Source organism: Micropterus salmoides, unplaced genomic scaffold, assembly GCF_014851395.1.
Source record: "Micropterus salmoides isolate LMB-PRFRI ecotype aquatic unplaced genomic scaffold, ASM1485139v1 Ms_hic_scaffold_2, whole genome shotgun sequence".
Classification (NCBI taxonomy): domain Eukaryota; kingdom Metazoa; phylum Chordata; class Actinopteri; order Centrarchiformes; family Centrarchidae; genus Micropterus; species Micropterus salmoides.
The window spans coordinates 48,225,461-48,244,741 of NW_024041150.1; the positions used below are offsets into that span (position 1 = coordinate 48,225,461).

General features: G+C 39.7%; 1 protein-coding gene across 1 annotated transcript; it reads right to left on the reverse strand.

Moving 5' to 3' along the window:
- Window positions 1-341: 341 nt before the first annotated feature.
- On the reverse strand, window positions 342-9,535 carry LOC119913134. The gene is made up of 5 exons (XM_038732458.1): window positions 9,480-9,535; window positions 8,918-9,199; window positions 6,384-6,638; window positions 3,861-3,989; window positions 342-3,576 (listed from the first exon to the last, which is right to left on the reverse strand). Exons 1-5 carry the CDS (start codon window positions 9,484-9,486, stop codon window positions 3,464-3,466), a joined length of 786 nt encoding a protein of 261 aa, XP_038588386.1. The 5' UTR covers window positions 9,487-9,535; the 3' UTR covers window positions 342-3,463.
- Between the last annotated feature and the right edge of the window lie 9,746 nt (window positions 9,536-19,281).

Genomic DNA, 19,281 nt, shown 5'->3' on the forward strand with positions numbered 1-19,281 from the left:
TAAAACGGTCAATATTCAAAATCTACACAGTTGATTTCTCAAAAGTGGATTTAGTGATGAAATAATGTACTAAAATCGTAAAATATAAATCTTTTTGCTGCTGGACTGTCAGGCGCACGCAATGATGATGCAGTGAATAGTGACAGTATTCTCTCTGACCAATCAGCAGTCTGGTGTGTTTTCACGTCTCATTTTAGTATTGCCTCGGCTCGCTTGGAACCTCGACGGAGGTGAAAAAAAAAGAGACCTGGAAGCAGGTACAGGTACAACTTTTCCACAGTGGAAAACCGAACAAAGGCGAGTAGAGTTGAGGTGAGTCGAGCTGAGTCGAGCTGGTACTATGCAGTGAAAAAAGACTTTATTTTTCATGTGCAAAATATCATTCTAACACCAGCAGCAGTAAGCGTGAACAAGACTGTTGTAGTTACTAGAGGACTCCAGCAGAAGGTAAAACTGTTGAGCTATGTTACGGTGCACCTCGCTTCCTCCCATCAGTCATTACGCACAGTTAGTTCGAACATTGTGAAATTAGGACGTTAATTACACGACAACGAGTAAGCTAGCCACATTAGGAAGTCGTAGCTGAAAGAGCAGTACTTAGTAGCCGTGCAGAGACATTGTACCTGTCTTAGTTTTGTTCTGTATAGGTTTCTGAACTGTACTGAGTACTGTTAAAGGGTTTAATTGTGTGTATTATGTTATCAGCATGATTGTGTTTTCTATCTCTTGTGTATTGCTGTATTTACTCTGTAGTTTAAAGTGGGAAATGCTTCTGCAGATATAAATTGCTAACTAGTGTGATGGAAATTTGATATTTTACTGTGTTTACTGTTTCACCCTGCATGCTTCATCAGAATAGACCAGTGTTTCACTGTGTGGTATTTGATTATTTTATCATGTTACAGCTAGGTGAAGTATTCCATGGGAAAGAGTTTTGAGAGTTTTCTTATCAGACTGTCCTTGATAGGCCTTCATCTCAGGACAGCTGGTCCCTACTGCCTTCCTCCCTTGGATAGCTGCGTAATACCCTCACAGTATAAAGTCACCTGCTTCTTCACTGGCTCTTTGTCTTACACTCTGCAGACTGGTTTGCACTCTGTAAGTTTGTCTGACCCTTTGCAAAGAATAAAACCCTTAAAAGATGTCTTTATTTCAGAAGACTCGCTAAAGGACAAGTTTCCATTACACTAGAGATAATGGTTAGAATTGTACTCCACATGTTATATTATGTTGTATATGTAAAGTGTACTGACATTTGGAATAATTTCTTGAAAATAGTCATTACACACATGATCTGAGGAAAGTTTGTGTCTCAGGGCTTTTACAGGTGAAGTTGGTTATTATCACAGCATACACTGGTGTTACATCATTGATTTGTGCTGAGTCCAAAACTTTCTCTTGCGCCTCCCCCGTGACATTTTGCTCACAAACAGCAGAGGACCCAGAACACTTCCCTGTGGAACTCCTCATGTTCTAGTTTGACTTGCAGATGCTGTTGAAGTCAGGATCTCAGACTTCAGCAGCAGCGACAGTCTCACTTTAAACTCTTCTAATCTTATATTGTAAGCAGATGAGAGCAGTTATCAGGATTAACTCTGACAGGTTTAGTGAAGTCTGATCACTCAGAGAAAGACCAATTCAGGTAAACTTGATTCATGATAGAGGTGTAAATGTGTTCTAGAAAGATGTCATGTTTTTGCTCCAAATGACAGATGATTTTTGTTTGAACCAGTGACTTTGTTTTACAGAAGATTGTTGGGCATTTTAAGTCCTAAGGTTCTCCAATTGATACTATTCCTCCCGACTTTTTAAGGAGTTATTCCCTACAATAGGGCCATCTATTCTTGCAGTTTTAAATAGTAGCCTTTCCTCAGGGTGGTCCCTGAACTTTTTAAACATGCAGTAGTGCAACCTTTAATTAAAAAACCTGGTCTGGATCCTGCAGATCTCACTAATTTCAGGCCTATCTCCAAACTAACCTTTCTGTTAAAATTCCTTCAAAAGATAGTTTGCAGTTAATGGCCGCCTTGGATGAGCACAATATTCAGACTGATCAATATTCAGTGCAGTATTAAAAAAATATGGTGTTTTTTGAAAATGAAACCATGTAAACCTGTTCTGGTACAACCTCTAAATAGGATTTGAACCTGAAAATGAGCAGAATACCAACTCTTTAAAAAGAATGAAACTGTTGGACCGTTACTAAAATGTCTTGATGACGTAAAGGCCTGGATGGCTCTTAACATTTTAAGCCTTAATGAAAGTAACACAGAAGTGATGTTTTTTGGTGGCACCACTGGGACCACCCGTGTCGATCTGGGTTCCTTGAGTCAGTATATTAAGCCAACAATCACTAACCTAGGGGTTAAAATCAATTCTGACCTTAAGTTTGACGGACAAACTTATGAAGGACAGTCATAAAAACAAGCTCTTTTTCGATTGAGGCAACTGGCCAAAATAAAGCCATTTCTTTCCAGGCAGCACTCTGAAACTGTCAGTGTGTCCTCCATTGCTTGTCTCCAGATGGTACAAAACGCTGCAGCGCGTCTTTTAACTGGAACACGTACATACAAGCACATTTCCCCCATTTTAGCCGATCCATTTTAAGATTCTTTTATTTGCTTTTAGAAGTCTTAATGGTCTTGCCCCACCCTACATCTCTGAGCTGCTACACCCCTATAGACCCACCTGTTCTCTCAGGTCTGCTGATCAACCGCTCATAAGTGTGCCCAAAACAAAGCGCATATTCAGATGGGACCGAGCTTTTGCTGTAGAAGCTGCTAAACTGTGGAACGATCTACCTCTGCACATTAGACAGGCATCTTCACGGTCTCTTCAAGTTTCTTCTTAAAACCCACCTCTGTTCTTTGGCCTTTGAAAATTGAAGTTGACATTTCTTGTTTTGGTTGTATTGATTTTATTGTTTTATTGTATGGTTGTTATTGTTTTTATTTGTATTTTATGCATCATGTGAACTTTGTATTAAGTGTCTTTTATGTATTCATTTATTGTTTTACTGTACAGCACTTTGTGTCCACTTTGGATTTTAAAGTGCTCTATAAATAAATTTTGATTGATTGATTTGATTCATTGTTTGTGTTTGTTTGGTTCAGATGTCTTGGAATAAGTTCTGCAGCTTCTAAATTCAGTCACTAGATCAAAATAAAAGCAAATAATGACCATCTTTTCTCTCAGTGTTTTGTTCCCATGTTTCCCATCTATGGAACCAGGTCCATAGGTTTGCAGCATGTATTGGGACCATGTCTTTTGGTTATTATGCATTTTAAATAAAACTTGAATGATTGATTGAACTTGATTACCATATTTTAAACTTACCTATATAGGTTAAATTTAAAATATAAATATAAAATATTATGATGCTGACACAAAAGAGAACATTTTATAAAAAAAAATAAAATAAAAAACATACAGATGAACAAACAACATAAGAAGAAAGTATAGCTTAGAAATGATGCTCGGTGGTGACATCAGCCATGACATCATCATATGGTTGGTCCAATTTCTCGCCATCTTCTCTGAGCGGAGACGTCGTCGTAGAAACAGGTGGGTTCCTTCCTGTAAAGTTAAGTAATCGTTTTATTAATTACATGATAAATTAACATAGAAAGTGATTATTTTATTCATTTAAATGAAGCATGATGTGATCGGGACATTGATTCAGTGATTGATTGATCATTTGAGCAGTCCACCACTTAGTTCAGACCGAAACATCTCAGCTGTTGGATGATTGTGATGAAATGTGGTTCAGATATTCATAAGATGGTGAACATGGTTAAAACTCTAACGTTGTGTCTTACAGCTAGTATGGCAGTAGACTCTTATTATAAGGTTATTGTTACCTGTGGGCCTTTGTCGATATAAAGACAACATAAGAACAGTCGCTACGCAGTATGGTGAGAAGACCACCAGGTGGCGGATCACGCTCAGCACAGACATCTGGGTTGGCTCTGCAGTGGGTGAAGCGCGATCTAGAAAAACAAACACACCTGGTCAGGTGAACGTCTAAAATCAGTATTCCCTCTTTTAATGTCTTAATGCTCACTAAAACACATTTACAGCCACACTATGACTCAGCAGTTTTTTTACATCTGAAGGATAAAGGACACTCGTTTGAGGACCACCAGGTGCACATTTTAGACAGAGAAGATGGATGGTTTGAAAGAGGTGTCAAGGAAGCATCTACACCAGGGTTGAGAAGCCATCGCTGGACAGAAGAGGGGGTCTACGCCACCACCACGACCCCACTGAGGTGAAATAGCCGAGTTTCCCTACTGGTCATTTCAGAACTTTAGGGAAGAGGAAGTCTCTTGGATGAGGGACGACATCTTTCAACCGTCTGTGGATAACTATGACCTTGAAGACTGAGAAACTTCACAGACACTACGCTCTGAACATTATAATATGTAGCTTTCAGCGGCCACTAGCGGTGCGTTTTTTTTATTGCAACCAGGTGTGTGCTTGAGCTGGAGCTTAAACTCATAAGCAAGCAAAATCTGAAACATAACGTCTTTCAGACAGAGATCCCGCAGTAAACGTGGAAACACCAGCATGCCGGCTGTGGCTTTTCACACAGACATACCAACGTTCCCGGCTCAGAGGCAAATCAAATCGGCCCCCCTTTCTGGCTCCATAGTGTTACCTTTCAGATGTAGAGCCAGCATACTGGTGCATCTCTCCCGGAAAATAAGACGGCAGTGTTAAAGTGGCTATAAACAGACTCACCAGGAGACAGCTTCACACATCATGCTGGAAACTCAGGTAAACTCCCCCAGCAGTGTTACAGTAATATTTTTTAACTAATCCATACTTGTGACACTGACAATAGGCTGATATAAACAAATTGATCCACATTGGCTTTGTTACATCATTACATCCTTTCTTGCAGGCTAAAATCAGCTCTTTGACATAATACAGACTGAACACAGGATAGTAATGTGTAGCATTAGCTGGTGAAGTATTATGGAAAGCCATACAATTAACGTTACAGTATTTTGCATAACGATAACATTAGCAACTGGAAAAGTTCCTGCTGACAAACGCCACTCCAAAGGTCTTATCTCTTTTGACCAGCAGAGTGAACCGGACTGCTAAGTTTAGTTACCTTTGCAATATGTAGTTTTCCAATGAAATCACTTATTAATAAATCACTTTCTAGGTTTCCATTGTTAAGGTTTTACTGATCTGGATTTTGTTTTTGAACACCACCTAAATATCTGTAAGATGTTTTCATCCTTCATTTTGAGCTGCAATATATTCCACAAGCCACCAGGTGTCACTGTGATCTCTGTTTCCAAAGCCCCAAACCTTCAGGGGAACTTCCACACTCAGTCAGTCACACTGTTAAAGGTTGTACACAGTGCTTGAAGTGGAAACAAATAGGTGACAGTACTCGCCCCCACCCCACCCTGTACTATCCTCAACCTCATGGTGAAACTAGTAAAAACGTTAACGATTTTGAGCATTAAACACTTAATTTCCTGCATTCTGGACACATTTTCAGGACCAATTTATCGAGGAAATGTGTTTATTTTATATGAACGGAAACAAAATGAAGGTGGCAGGTGACAAGAAAATGTCCCGGTACCGGAGTGTACCGCCCCACTTCAAGCACTGGTTGTACATTATTACATTCATGTAGTGGGCAGATAGTTTGGTATCATGTAAAAGCAAAGTAGGCGGGGAAAGGCGAGTGCTTTTGTCATGTCAGACTTTAGAGTGAAACTGTTTCCTGTAGGAGGCAGGTACCGGTGCAGACCCAGTACGGATCAAACTCACAAATCAGTAGAAATTAATTGTTCATTCAGCAGTGTTAAGAAAAGGAAAAGGTGGCTTTTAAAGGAAAAAAGCCCTGCAGGAAAGTGACGCTAAATGCTGCAAAATGATATGTTCACCAACAAGTGATTTGGTTAGTGTGAACATTACAACAGCACACTTATATGTTCTTGCTCCCCTAAAAATCTGTAACTGTAAACACCTCTGTGTATAAAAACTCTAATGTAACTACTAGGGGTGTGACGAGACACTTAACCCACCAGATCGAGATGAGACGAGATCTTAGCACTATTGTTAAGAATTTTACTTTAATGCTGAATTATCAGTTATTATTATTATAACAGTGTGAGCATTAATCATTTAATTTCATGCATTCTGATGATTTTTCTGCACCAGTTTTTATTTATACAATAAGAAACACAAAATTAACATGTCATGAAAAATGTCATTTGCGTGAGTCTTGCGAGACAGCTTTTTACCTGAAGAGAATTCTCATCACAATTTGATCTCGTCATGAACCAGCTGAGCTTTTCCTCAGAAAAATCAAATATACATCTGACCAATCAATATCAACTAAGCAGCTTCCTCACCTCTTACAAACAGCCAGCTGGATGGAGACTCTCCACGACCGCTGATGTTACACTTGTAGAGGCCTTCATCAGACTTGGAAACATGGTGGATGGTCATGTGACCTGTAGGCTCAGTCCTGATGAGGGAGCCATCTTTATAGAAACCAGCTGTGAGGTTGAAGGGAGGGGTCTTCGTTTTACAGCGCAGAGTGACATCATGTCCCTCCATCACAGGGAGGACAGGACTCTGCAGGATCACTGGTTGTATAGATGAATCTAAAGAAAGACGGAAAATGTGTTTGTATGTACACTTTAAAATACTAAGATTTAAAAAAAAAAACAGTTTTTCACATGTACATGTGGTGCTAGTTAAGCAAATGTTTCTCTTAAAGGTGATTAAATTAATGTTCGTGTAGATTTCTAGTAAATTTGAACAAGTTGACAACATACTGAATACATAATTTTATATTTATGAAACAATAAGGATCTTGACATTAACTTTTTTGCTCACAAGCCAATGTGGCTAGTGGTTTTACAAAGTTACTAGCCACGCAGCATTTTCAGTAGCCACATTTTTGTTGTTAGAAAATTATATTTTATATGATTAAAGTTGACAATGGCATGCTTAAATTGCTGTGCTAAAATGTACTATATCATTAGCTCTGATAAGGTTGTGTGTAAAGCTCTTTTTTTGGAAACATGTAGTCTATTAAGATAAACACGTAAAAAGAGTAGCTTCTTATTGTAAATTGCCTACTAATAGTGCTGAATGTGTGTAAAAAGATTAATTGAAAAGATAAAAACTAAACTGGGAAAAATAATCATCAGAAACACTGTTTATTTATTTTTAACAGCAGTAAACACTGTAATACAGAGTAGAAAAATGATCTACCTTAGAAACAAAAAAGCAAAGAATAAATTATTTTGTCTAAGAAAAAATCCACAATTAAGGCAACAAGATTAAACTTTTATGATCAGAGTAACTGAAGATACTTCCACCCAAAACAATTATACAGGTCTTTATATTCCAGATAAACGGCATGATTAGGTAGTTGTGATATGACGATATGATGAGATCAATACCATCAGGTTAAAATCAGGCGGGAGGCTGTCAGTCTACAGGTCCGAGGAACTGTGGCTGCCCTGTGACAGATTAAACTTTTATTTTTGTTTGACAAAAGTCTGAAAGTCATATTTGGGGCGCGTACCCTCGCTCATCAGCACTGCAGAAGAGAGTGAGACTAGCATGTTGTGTGGATTTTCCTGCTATTAAAAAAGAACGCTATATCATCACTGCCGCTGGTTACGTTGATAATTATTACCAGCAGACTAAAACAGCCCTCAGTCCAACGGCCAGTCCGTGAGTTCGATCTCCACAGCGTCTTCTTGTTTACAGTGTTGTCGGTCAAGACAATAGGCTTCACGAATGGACCAGTGAGTAAACACTATGTGCAGGTAGTAGCCTACTCATGGGAGAATGTAAAATTGCAATTCGTTTGTTATTTCAGATGCCTTTTGAAAGACTACAATTTTTCAACATGCCAAAGTGGCTAGTGGGAGTGACTGTGTTACCCGCCACGGCTGAAATCCAACCGCATTTTGTGGGTTGGCGGTTGTTAATGTCGAGCACTAATAATTTACAAAACATGACAAATTATCTACTTAGTGTTTGTTTTCTTTGGCCCAATGTATTATTGGTGAATTATTATGCAGGGAATGTGTGAGTATTAGCATCATCATCATCATCATCTGTAAGTAGATGAAGAAGCTGAAGAAAGAGGTTCTAGGAAGATCAGATTATGGCTTGAAGTAGTGGTCTTCGGTCTTTTAGATTTGAAAACTACTCAGTGCAAATAGTTCTACATACAGTCATGGACATTTTCTTGCGCCTAACTGTCAGGAAGCAAATGAAATAGTAAACAAAGAAACAGCTAGTTATAGTTAGCTAGTTGTCTTCATAGGTTCAAACTAAGTGGAGTTTTAAGTATCATTAAATTACACTGCCACACAAAGTAGTTCCTGTGTAGAGATTAGTTGGTACAAAATATTTACACCCACTGATGGCAGTTGTGTGTAACTGGTGTTTAGTCAACTGACCCAACAGACAAAAGCTAACATTAGCATGCTAATATCTGACCAGTTCAGAGGAGCAGCCTCGAGGCTGAAAAATGAAGGTAACACTGAGGTGCCAAAAGCTGCAGTTTCTTTAATGTCCACTTGAAGGTGGCTCTAAAAGTGAGTCAATCTCCATACATGTTCACTGCCTGGTACAAAAAAACGGTTTTGGCTAGTTTCCCCTCATAGCAACTGTTTTTATATAATTTACCAGTTTAAATTATATTAAGTCTTAACGCCACGCCTAATTAGGACATGGTGCTTTGAGTGACAGGTGGGTGGCGGCAGAGGTGGCAAGCCGTTATCTCTCTGCTAGTTCCATCCACGCTTCATAACCCTTTGCCTAAGTTTGGATTAGCTTGGAGTTGCCACGGAGGCAACAAGCAGAGACACCACACTGAGCTGAAACCTATGGGTGACGTCACAGACACAGTTCCTACCATATAGATTGATGTAGACAGAGTTGCTCCGCTGTCTTGCAGGAGACTCGCACCAGTAAATAGCGCTGTCATAGTTTTTGGCTCCTTTGATGGTGCAGCCAAAGTCTGTTGTAGTCCCCCATAGACCTCCACAGCTGGAAAACCTGCCACCTTCATGGGTTGTGTTCCTCATGACCTTCCATTGAACGCTGCTGTTGTCGCCACAGATCACATTCAGACTGTCATACTCAAACAGCTGAGACAAGTCAGGATCCACTGTGAGAGAGGCCGGGTCAGAATCACCTGGGGACACACAGACTTTCAGTCAGTGTTAAAGTAATATAAATGTCCACTAGATGAAGCTCCAAGAAAACTCTGACTGTATTGATGTAAATAGGAAATCCTCCACCTACACTCTATAGTCAACACAGTGTTCAAGCTCTCAGTACATAAGTTTACATGTAATGAATAACTATAGAAGCACTGGTTTGTTCCACCAGAGATTTAAAGAACTAAAACTTCAAGCTGAAAATGTCAAAACCCATAAAGGGGTCAAGTAGGAGTTTGGGATACAACTATTTACCTTTCATCAGCAGCCAGCTGGATGGAGACTCTCCACGACCGCTGATGTTACACTTGTAGAGGCCTTCATCAGACTTGTTAACATGGTGGATGGTCATGTGACCTGTAGGCTCAGTCCTGATGAGGGAGCCATCTTTATAGAAACCAGCTGGGAGGTTGGAGGGAGGGGTCTTCGTTTTACAGTGCAGAGTGACATCATCTCCCTCCATCACAGGGAGGACAGGACTCTCTAGGATCACTGGTTGATTGTCTGAACATAGAGAAAGAAGAAAAATGTGTTTGTATGTCCACTTTAAAGAAACTAAGATAAAAATAAACATACAGAGCTTTTCATATGTATATTTACGTGTGCGCTAGTTAAGCAGATGTCTCTCTTAAAGATGATTAAATTAATGTTTGTATAGATTTCTAGTAAATTTTAACAAATTGAAAACATAATGAAGATTGTGAGCATGAAACACTAACTTTCCTGCATTCTGGAGAAATATTCTGCACCAAGTTATTGTGGAAATGTCTTTATTTTTATAAAGGGAAGCAAGAATTCAGGTGGCAGGTGAAAATAGTTTCTTTTTTTGGACAATGCAGATGTTTCTCCTATTTTTACATTGTAGGTTTTCTTATTGTGCAAATAAACTTTTCTCATAGCATTTTTATTTTATTAAGAAACATTTCTTGGTGCAAGCTGTTTTTCAGAACATTTTTAACAAATGCTTTCAAAAAGTGGTGGCAACATGTCCCTAGTGTAAATGACCCTCCCTCCCTACAGGTTGAGCTACTCCATGTATACCGCTTCACCTCCACTCTCCTCCTGCTCTCTCCTCCTCGGCCCTGTCACGGTCACTTTGTCACTCTGCCCTGGCACGTTCCATTTGACATGGGAAGTCAGAACTTCCAAGTTCAAAGTTGGAAATTTCAAAGGGACTTGGGAAGTCGGGAGAACCGCACTGCTCCGACTTTGTGATCCAAGATGGCTGTCGGGGTATCAACAGTTAGTGAAAGCTGTAGTTTCTTCTGTGTACTTGTGACTCACAGAAATGTTTGTACACAAAGTGCTGTCCAACTGCTGTGTGAACGTGTTGCTACAGTGTTTATTGTGAGTAAATATGATGCAAGAAACAGAGAGCAGAGAGGGTTAGTAAGAGATGTGATTGGACAAGCACAATGTCAGTATAGAAGATTACCCAGTGGGCTGCTGTACGTGCTTTATGGGCCAATTGTTGACCTAGTTTTAAAAAACAGTTATAGAAATATATAATTTACGTTACACCGGCCCCAAAGATGTAAAACAAAAAACAGTTGTTTTTTGTTTTTTTTCTGTTTTAAAACCAAAACGGAAAAATGGAAAAACACTAAACAAAAAAACAGACATCTGTTTTGTTTTTCTGTTTCAAACCCGGAGACATCGGGTACAGGAGGCGGACACGCTGACAAGGGAGCTAAACCCCGCGGCCACTGACGTGAGTCGCTAGTATGTCTCCTAAGGTGTCGTGAGGTTTACTTACTGCACAGCCTCGTTGGTTTCCGTCACACGGGCATTTAGCACAGCCCAAACACTTGTGTCCTTTTTTTTACTCTGCATGTCACAATGTTTTCAGGTGCGGGCGGGAGTGGATACACAATATTGCGGCGTATACCACTAAAACAAACAAACCAGACCCACCAAAACAACTAAAACGCCGCAGCAGGCTGAAACATGAGGATTTACACTGAATACGCGTCACGCTGAACCATCGTACATATTGAGTCTCTTTATTACGCTATTTCACATACATAGAAAACCAGCAGTAGTAGTAGTAGTAGTATACTTTATTGTCCTCGAAAGGAAATTTGTTTTGGACTGCATGGTTGCTGCATGTACATAGAAATATACAATATACAAGTATAAAAAGTATAAAAAGAGGAAAGACAATTAATTTACAAATTTAAAATTAATAAGATAGACTGTTATTCAACATACGTGTAGACACAGGAACAAAATAATTTTTATACCTGTTTAGTTTGCACAGTGGAACTCTATATCTTCTGCCGGAGGGGAGCAATTCATACTGAGAGTGCAGAAAGTGAGTTTGGTCCCCCACAATTTTCTGCACCTGATTTAAAGTGCTATTCTCAAATAACTGTTGGAGATTCAAAGATTCCTCATTTCCAGCTTTTTTAAGTGCTGTCAACACCAGATGTGACAATTTGTATTTTAGCTGTATAGATAGGTTCCCAAACCATACTGTAACACCATACTTAACAATACTTTCTAAAACAGCCTTGTAGAACAGCATCATAATTTTCTTATTCACCCCATAAAAACGTAATCTACGTAAAAAATATAGCCTCTGGTGCAGCCGTGTGCAAACCCATTCCGTAAGCAGTGCAAAAGGTACCTCAGAGACATCAGTGAAAGATGTTAGTAATGATGATGACGATGGTAACGGTCAACAGAAAGTTTTTTCCCATGCTCACCCTGCAGCCATGATCAACCCAAGCGCTCCCCACAGGTGAGCACACACACATATTAATACAGACACCACGCCCTCGGTCACACCCACAGTAACCGATGACGTCACGATGCGCGTGCATGTACACTACAGTGCAAAGAAAAGAGAGGAAACCCAATAAAAACCCAAACAAACCCAGTGTATGGCTCCTACACACATGTTGCGGGAATGGGCGGTAATGGTCACAAAATCAGCGGAGCGGGATCAAGAAAACAGTCATCTCACAGGTCTCTACCCTGTAGCGTCAGTTTTTGACCAGGAGTTCTGGGGTTCGTGTCCCGTGTGTCAACGTTAATTATTTTCATTTAAGTTACGCGAGTTCCGTAAATTGCATAAATTGACGCAAGTGACGTAAGTTAACTTACGTGTTAACTGACATAAGTATTCATTTTAACCCAAACCGTGATCTTTTCCTAACCATAACCAAGTCGTTTTTGTGCCTAAACCATAACCAAATTGCAACAATTCACAACATTAATAACGTGCTGTTTCAAAATGGCGGTTTCGAAAGGCTGAGGTCTAACCAAATGTTGCATATTTATTGATATATATATATTCATTTGAAAATATAACTCACAAATTTGAGGCCTTACTTTGTAACATAGCTGATGAAACACTTTTATTTTTAAGATTTGCATTTAGTTCTGTATTACATTTATTTAACTTATTTTTAATTGCAATGATTTTTGATTTTATCCCTGACTTCCCATTAACAGCTTTCCTGTATTGTGTTGTGTACTTGTTTGTATCTGTTGTAATTTGTAAATGAGTTTTCTTTCAACATGAATAGAGATGATCAACAGCTGGTGAATGTTGCCTCATGTCATACAACCAGCAGTGTAATCATACAACCAGCAGTGTAATCATACAACCAGCAGTGTAATTGTAGTAGCAATGTAAAAAGTAAATTGTGTCTCCATTTCATCAGACAGTCTGTTAGTGGCGTGGCATCCAAGGTGCTGAATCATCTTACAACCATGATTCACTTCCCTTTTTTGTAATCAGTTCCTTTTAAATCTTTGAAGTGTATTGTAGCCTGTCACTCACAGACATAAAACAATTTGTTTCGCCATCTTACATTTATACTTAGAATTGCTATACATGCCAGAGGTCACACGCCTCTTTAGAAACTAGGGGTTTAGTGTCTTGCTCAGGGACACATTGGTGGATGTGTCTTATCCACCGTCTTCATGTTGTAAGAGTTACTTATATCTAACAACCAGAGTCATCAGGCAAGTTTGCCTTTATTTTTCCCAAACCAAACCAAGTACTTTGTGAGGGCAAACATCTCCATGTGTGATGAGTCTGACGTGTGTCATGTTGGATGAGGTGCCAAATCTGTGGTATTTCAATGAAAAATTTAAACAGGAAGACGAAGAGGAAGTATTTGTGTGGCCTGTCCAGCCTGCACACTGATATGTAGTTTTATGAGTCTTACCTTTGACGGTGATGTTGACTGTGTTGCTGCTGTCTCTGTGTTTAGATTCACACCAGTACACTCCACTGTCGTGTTCTTTGAATGGCTTTATGGTGCAGGTAGAGGAAGTCTGGCTTCCCCAGTCCGATCCACATGGCATCAAACTTTGGATCTTATTGCTGTTCAGAAAAGGTGACACTGTAATGGCTCTGTTAATAAATCATTGCACAGTCAGCTAATGCTAATCTGGCACATCATAATCCAGCCTGGTACATTGCAGTTAGATGGCAGACAAGTACTGATGGACTAAAGCTAGAAGATGGTAAAGAATAGTCAGGATCCCTGAGTTCTACGTTTAAGATCACATCGATATGTTTATCATTTGAATCAGGATCTTCAGACATTCAGAGCTGAGAAGCAGCTTGTCAGTCTGTGAAATGAACGTTATACGTAATGTCACATTAGCTCAGTAGCTAAATATCAGACGGGATGATGAGAGATTTAACACATTAAGTTGATGTCTAATAACCTTGGTTTTAATTATCAGACATGACTTTCCAGCAATTTTTCATTATTACATAAGTAGACGCTTATACGCATTCACCGCTAACATAATCTTTAGAGAGTAAAGGAAACCGAATGTCTGTGATGTGTTATCAATATGCAGTATGAAACCGCAGCATGTTGCCTGTAAGGAAGCAAACAAAGCTAACAGCCAATAGATGATTTGCACAATGATCATAAGGGATAGAAAGTACACCAGGTTGTCTTTTACTATGGTAAAAAAACTGATTTCTTTTAGGGATTCTGTTGTGTGATGTTAGACTGACGCTGCTGTTGTGTATCTCCACACCGTCCATTCACCAGAGCTGGTGCTGTCACAGCTCACAGTGACCATATCATACTCGAAATGCTGCGACCGTTTGGGATTGACCATCACCGAGGCTGGGAGAGAGAAACAGAAAAATAGAATCTAGTTATTTATTGGCGGACTATCACTAGTGAGCCCACCAATCTCAAGACATACAGCTTCTTTAGGGCACGACAGCATTACTTTAGGCTTTATAACCTTTAGATTATATATTAATATTGTTGATAGATGCTTCATTGTCATTAGATATAAATATACAATGACATGCAGTTTAGAGCAAACAGTTGAACTTAGCAGCTTTTAAAATTTATTAATAACTACTCTAAAAATAAATTCTAAATTTAAGGAAACTAAAATAAAGTGCCTAATTTTTAGAAAAGGAAATAAAAAAGTGTAGCTTGAAGTGATGAAGTGCAGTCTTAACCAGTTTTATAATAAACACTCAACACATCTTAACAACTGAACAGCTGTAACGCCTCCTCTTCTCTTTCATTCCCTCTTACAGAGCTACCACTTTCCTACTTTCTCTTGTTCAGTGAGAAACGTGAGCTCTAGTTTTTCCTGCCAGCTCGCATTGGAGATCTATGAGATATTCTGGTTTTGAACTGCCCCGTGGGAGGAATGTACATGTAAGAATCTGAACATTCTTGATTAAAAACCATGTGAAATCTCTTTTCCCTTTCGTCTCCTCAGTTCATGTGTATTTCCAAAACGAAGTCTTCAAACGTGAATCTCGCGGACTCGACTCGCAAGCATCAGAATGCATCAGATTTGAGCAGCGTCACGTGAGACGATTGGACCACATGCGATTGGTCTGTGAGATTCCTGGGCCGCTAAACCAGTATAGTAAATGCTAGAGAAGCTGCGCGGGTTAAAATAGAAACGCTCCGTCATGAGGTAGTAACACTCAATAATAAATCGGAGAGGAGAGTGACTGGGTCACCTCTGGCATAGAAGAATAAAATGAAGCAATAACACATACATTTAAATAAATAGGCATGTTAGAAAAGGATTTTAAAAAAGGAGATGCATTTTAGCTTAAATATATAATAGATAAAGTGCATTCACTGTGTACTGACCACAGTTTGGCATAGATGGGTAATCACACCCAATCTCTCAGCAGCCTGCCCACAGCTCTTGTGTAACAGCTGTTCTTCAACAAGAGGGCAGACGGTTTGTCCTTCTCCTAATGCCCTTGAATGTGCCAAAAGACTGAAAGTCTAAAGTTGGACCTTGGTGACCAGGGTGTCTCTGTTGATGTTCCTGGTGCGTCTAGAGTGGACATTGTTCAGGTGGGGAAGAGGGGAACCCTTGATCAGTCTACTTTCAATTCAATTCAATTCAGTTTTATTTGTATATATCGCCAATTTACAACAACATTTACATTTACAACAGTTATCTCATTGCGCTTTTTATATAGAGCAGGTCTAGACGGTACTCTGTGATATTATTTACAGAGACCCAACAATTCCCTTCATCATTCAAACTTTAAACAGGTCACAATGCCATATTAATCTAACATTATGAGGTTTTCATATGTTTTTGTTCTTCAATACACTTTTAATAGATGTGTATTGAGGAGAGAAATGTGGTAGTTCTTATTGCTCAGTCTGTGGGGGTTTGGCTTAGGAACTGATTATAGTCCAGCATGGACCGCTGCCAAAGTTGCCCCCTGAGCAAGGCCCTGAACGCTACTTAAGATACATAGAACACATTCTGCGTGCATTGTACTGTCTGAAAAAAACATTGTGGCCAATAAAGTCAATAATAGCTCTTTTGTTTTTTGCCACGCTTGCAGCTATAGCAGCTTAATGGATGCTAATTCTTGACCACTTAGTTCAGAACATCCTGACTACTGTTGGATGGATGGCGATGAAATGTGGTTCAGACATTCGTGTTCACCTCAGGATGAACTGTAAAAACTTTGGTGACCTTTGATAGCGCCATCATCAGGTCAACATTTTACTTTGTGTTTAGTCCAGTGGTTCCCAACCTAGGGGTCGGGGCCATCCAAAGGGTCAGATACATCTGAGGGGTCATGAGATCGCAGGGGAAAGAAAGAAAAAAGTAAACTTTCGGACTTCACCCTAATCTTTGCCGTTTTTTGTGAAATATTGGATCATATGATTTAAATTAAACTATGTGATTGGAGCAATGCCTCTGTTTGAATCTTAAAGTCCACCATGTTGTACCGCTATGTTTCTACCAAACATGAACATCAAACAATGGCTCTATTGATGTCCACGTCTTCACATTTTTTTCTGTAGCCATCGGAGTTTCTCCTACACGTTAGGAAGAGGAGGGCATCTTTATCAATCTACTGGCCCTTTAAGTACAGTATTTGAGTAAATGTCCTCATATATAAAGGACAGAATAGGTCCATATTTGATGTTGTCAAAATGACCTAAATAAGTGTTTTTCATGACTCCCAAAACATATATGAGTGTTTTCATTTCCCCATAGGCCGCAGCAATACAGGTTGTCATGCATACAATCAAATGTTTAAGCACACACCTCTGTGATGGTTAGGGGTGAGGATAAGGGGCTTCGGGGCAGCTGTCAACGCCTTTATCAGTAACAGTAACATAGTTAGCGAGCGCTAATGTTAAATGGCCAAGGCAACATATAACGCGAGGGCTAACACTAGCTAGCTAAAGGCTCGTGCAGACTACACGACTTTCAGCGTCGGCCGATGGCCGTGCCGTTCACACTACACAACTTGCCGTCTTGTGACGGAAGTCTTGAAGTTGTTGTGGCGTTGACACTTCATGACTGATCATTGACAGGGGGTCACACACTACACAAGCTGACAGCAGCTCTGTCAACCGATGCTAGTCTCCAAACCACATTTTGTCAAGAAAACACACGTGAAATGCAGGGAATGACACGATCCTACACAGGAAACAGCTGTTGTTTGTTATTATAAAGATACCACTTCTAAAGACAAAGAATTTGGGTGAAAGGATGGCTCAGCACACGCAGGTAGCAGGGATTGTCTGAGCTACAGAGAGAGCTGGAGGGGAGTGAAAAGTGTTTTGCGGTGAAAAAGTAGTTGCCTGCTCTCATTGGCTGGATGTGGATGTATAGTCGGCCGACTCCTCCAGATATTTGGCGTGCTAGATATCTGGCAGACGTCGGCGATGTGGTGATGATGTGTCGGGGAGCCGTTTTGACACGTCGTTGAGTAGTTCACACAAAACGACTGGCGACAACCGATCGCCTGCTGATTCACTCCTAATCGCAGCCTGATGGTCGCCGAGTGGCAAATCGGGCCAATAAACATTAGTAAACACAAAAATGTATGCTAACGAGAGCACTAAAAGCACAAAAAAAAATCAACTGATGTTATCTTTGTGTTTCACACAGGAACCCAACACTAGTTTCCTGGGTAAAGGGGATTAAATCGTAATTAACCACCAAATAAGTCGGCGGGTTCAGCAAAAACCAAAGTGCAGAAACTGGCCACAGGCAGCACTTGGGACATGAACCAAGTCTGTGGGTGAGGGAAACAGCGTGATTTGCGTTAAAATTACTACTTGGCTAGTAATTAGGTTAGGGGACCTGTGTTGTCATGGTTATGCAAATAACAACCACGTTGCTATGGTTAGTGACGACAGTAGTCATGATTTTGAGCAACATTGATCTGTTGTTCCTACATTGTAGGAAACAGGAAGTGAATGTGTTGTCTAGTGTGAAAGTGTAATTTTATGCTGACCAATCCATTTCTGTGGTCTTTATAACAGCGCCACACGACTTCCTCGTTTGTTCCCATCATAATTACTACAGCAGCAAGAGGACGCTGCACTCTCTGAAACAAACTGATGCCAGTCTCTATTTGCAACAGACAGACAGGAAGCGGTGAGTGACGATGTGGTGGGCGGCAAACACACATGAAAGATCATCTGAGATTTGACAGTGTATACAAAATATAATTAAGCCAACATTTACAAAGTCCACAATTAAAATGGACTCCTTAGATACTTAGATTACAATTTAAACAATCTTTCACACACACATATACATCAGGTTTGAAACTCACCACGGGTGCTGGCAGACGTCCGGCAGACGCTCAACAACACTGAAACAACAGTCACTGTCAGATCACTGTGTGTGTGTGTGTGTGTGCAGAAAGATACATGCATTACACACCGACATCCGCACAAAGATTCAGCTTCATAAATTATCATTAAAACATTTGATAACAATTTAACAATTCAGCATCTTTCCTTTAAAGTAATCCACCAAAGCTAAATGAAAACACATCTCTTTTTAACTCTTGGTTTGAGTGTAGTGCAGCGAGTGTTTCTGGTAATAATTTTTATAAAAGTTTTCTCTACTTACAGAGGAAAAGCTCAATCGCCTTCATGGTTTCTGCAGACTGAAGCTGACCATCTGGTAGCTAATGTGGCAACAACATCCTGTTGAATAAACCGCAGGTAGGGTGGGAGGGGGATGTGAGAACAGCCAATGGTACAGTAGAAAATATGTATTCTTGAACATTCTGGTATTCATCATCTATCAGCATTTAATTAATGTACATTGAAATTTCTCATTTTTATTTTTAAATATCTTGCATCAAAAACCTGCTTTTCAAGTAAAAAAAAAAGAAGAGACAAACGTAAACAAAACCCACAAAGCTCACATCCTGTTTCATTAAAGGTGGCTTCATGTTCTGACACTTCAGAATAAAAGAACAGACAGCTGCATGAAGGAACAACAGTAAACATTTTTATCAAAAGAAATCGACTCCAGTTCATTTTAGAAGCTGAGTTTCGCTCATCACTCATCTGTTCTTGTAAAGAAACAGTTCAGTATTTAGTGAAATCCTTTTTTAGAGTTAGATGTTCAGAATAATACCAGGTTCATGTCTTTACAGTAAATATGATGCTACAGCCAGGAGCTGGTTAGCTTAGCTAAACAGCTGTCCAAATGGAACAAAATCCGCCTATCTGAATCTGTAAACCTTACTGATTTACACCTTCTGATCAACATCTGGTTTGTACATTTAATGTACAAAAACAGTGTG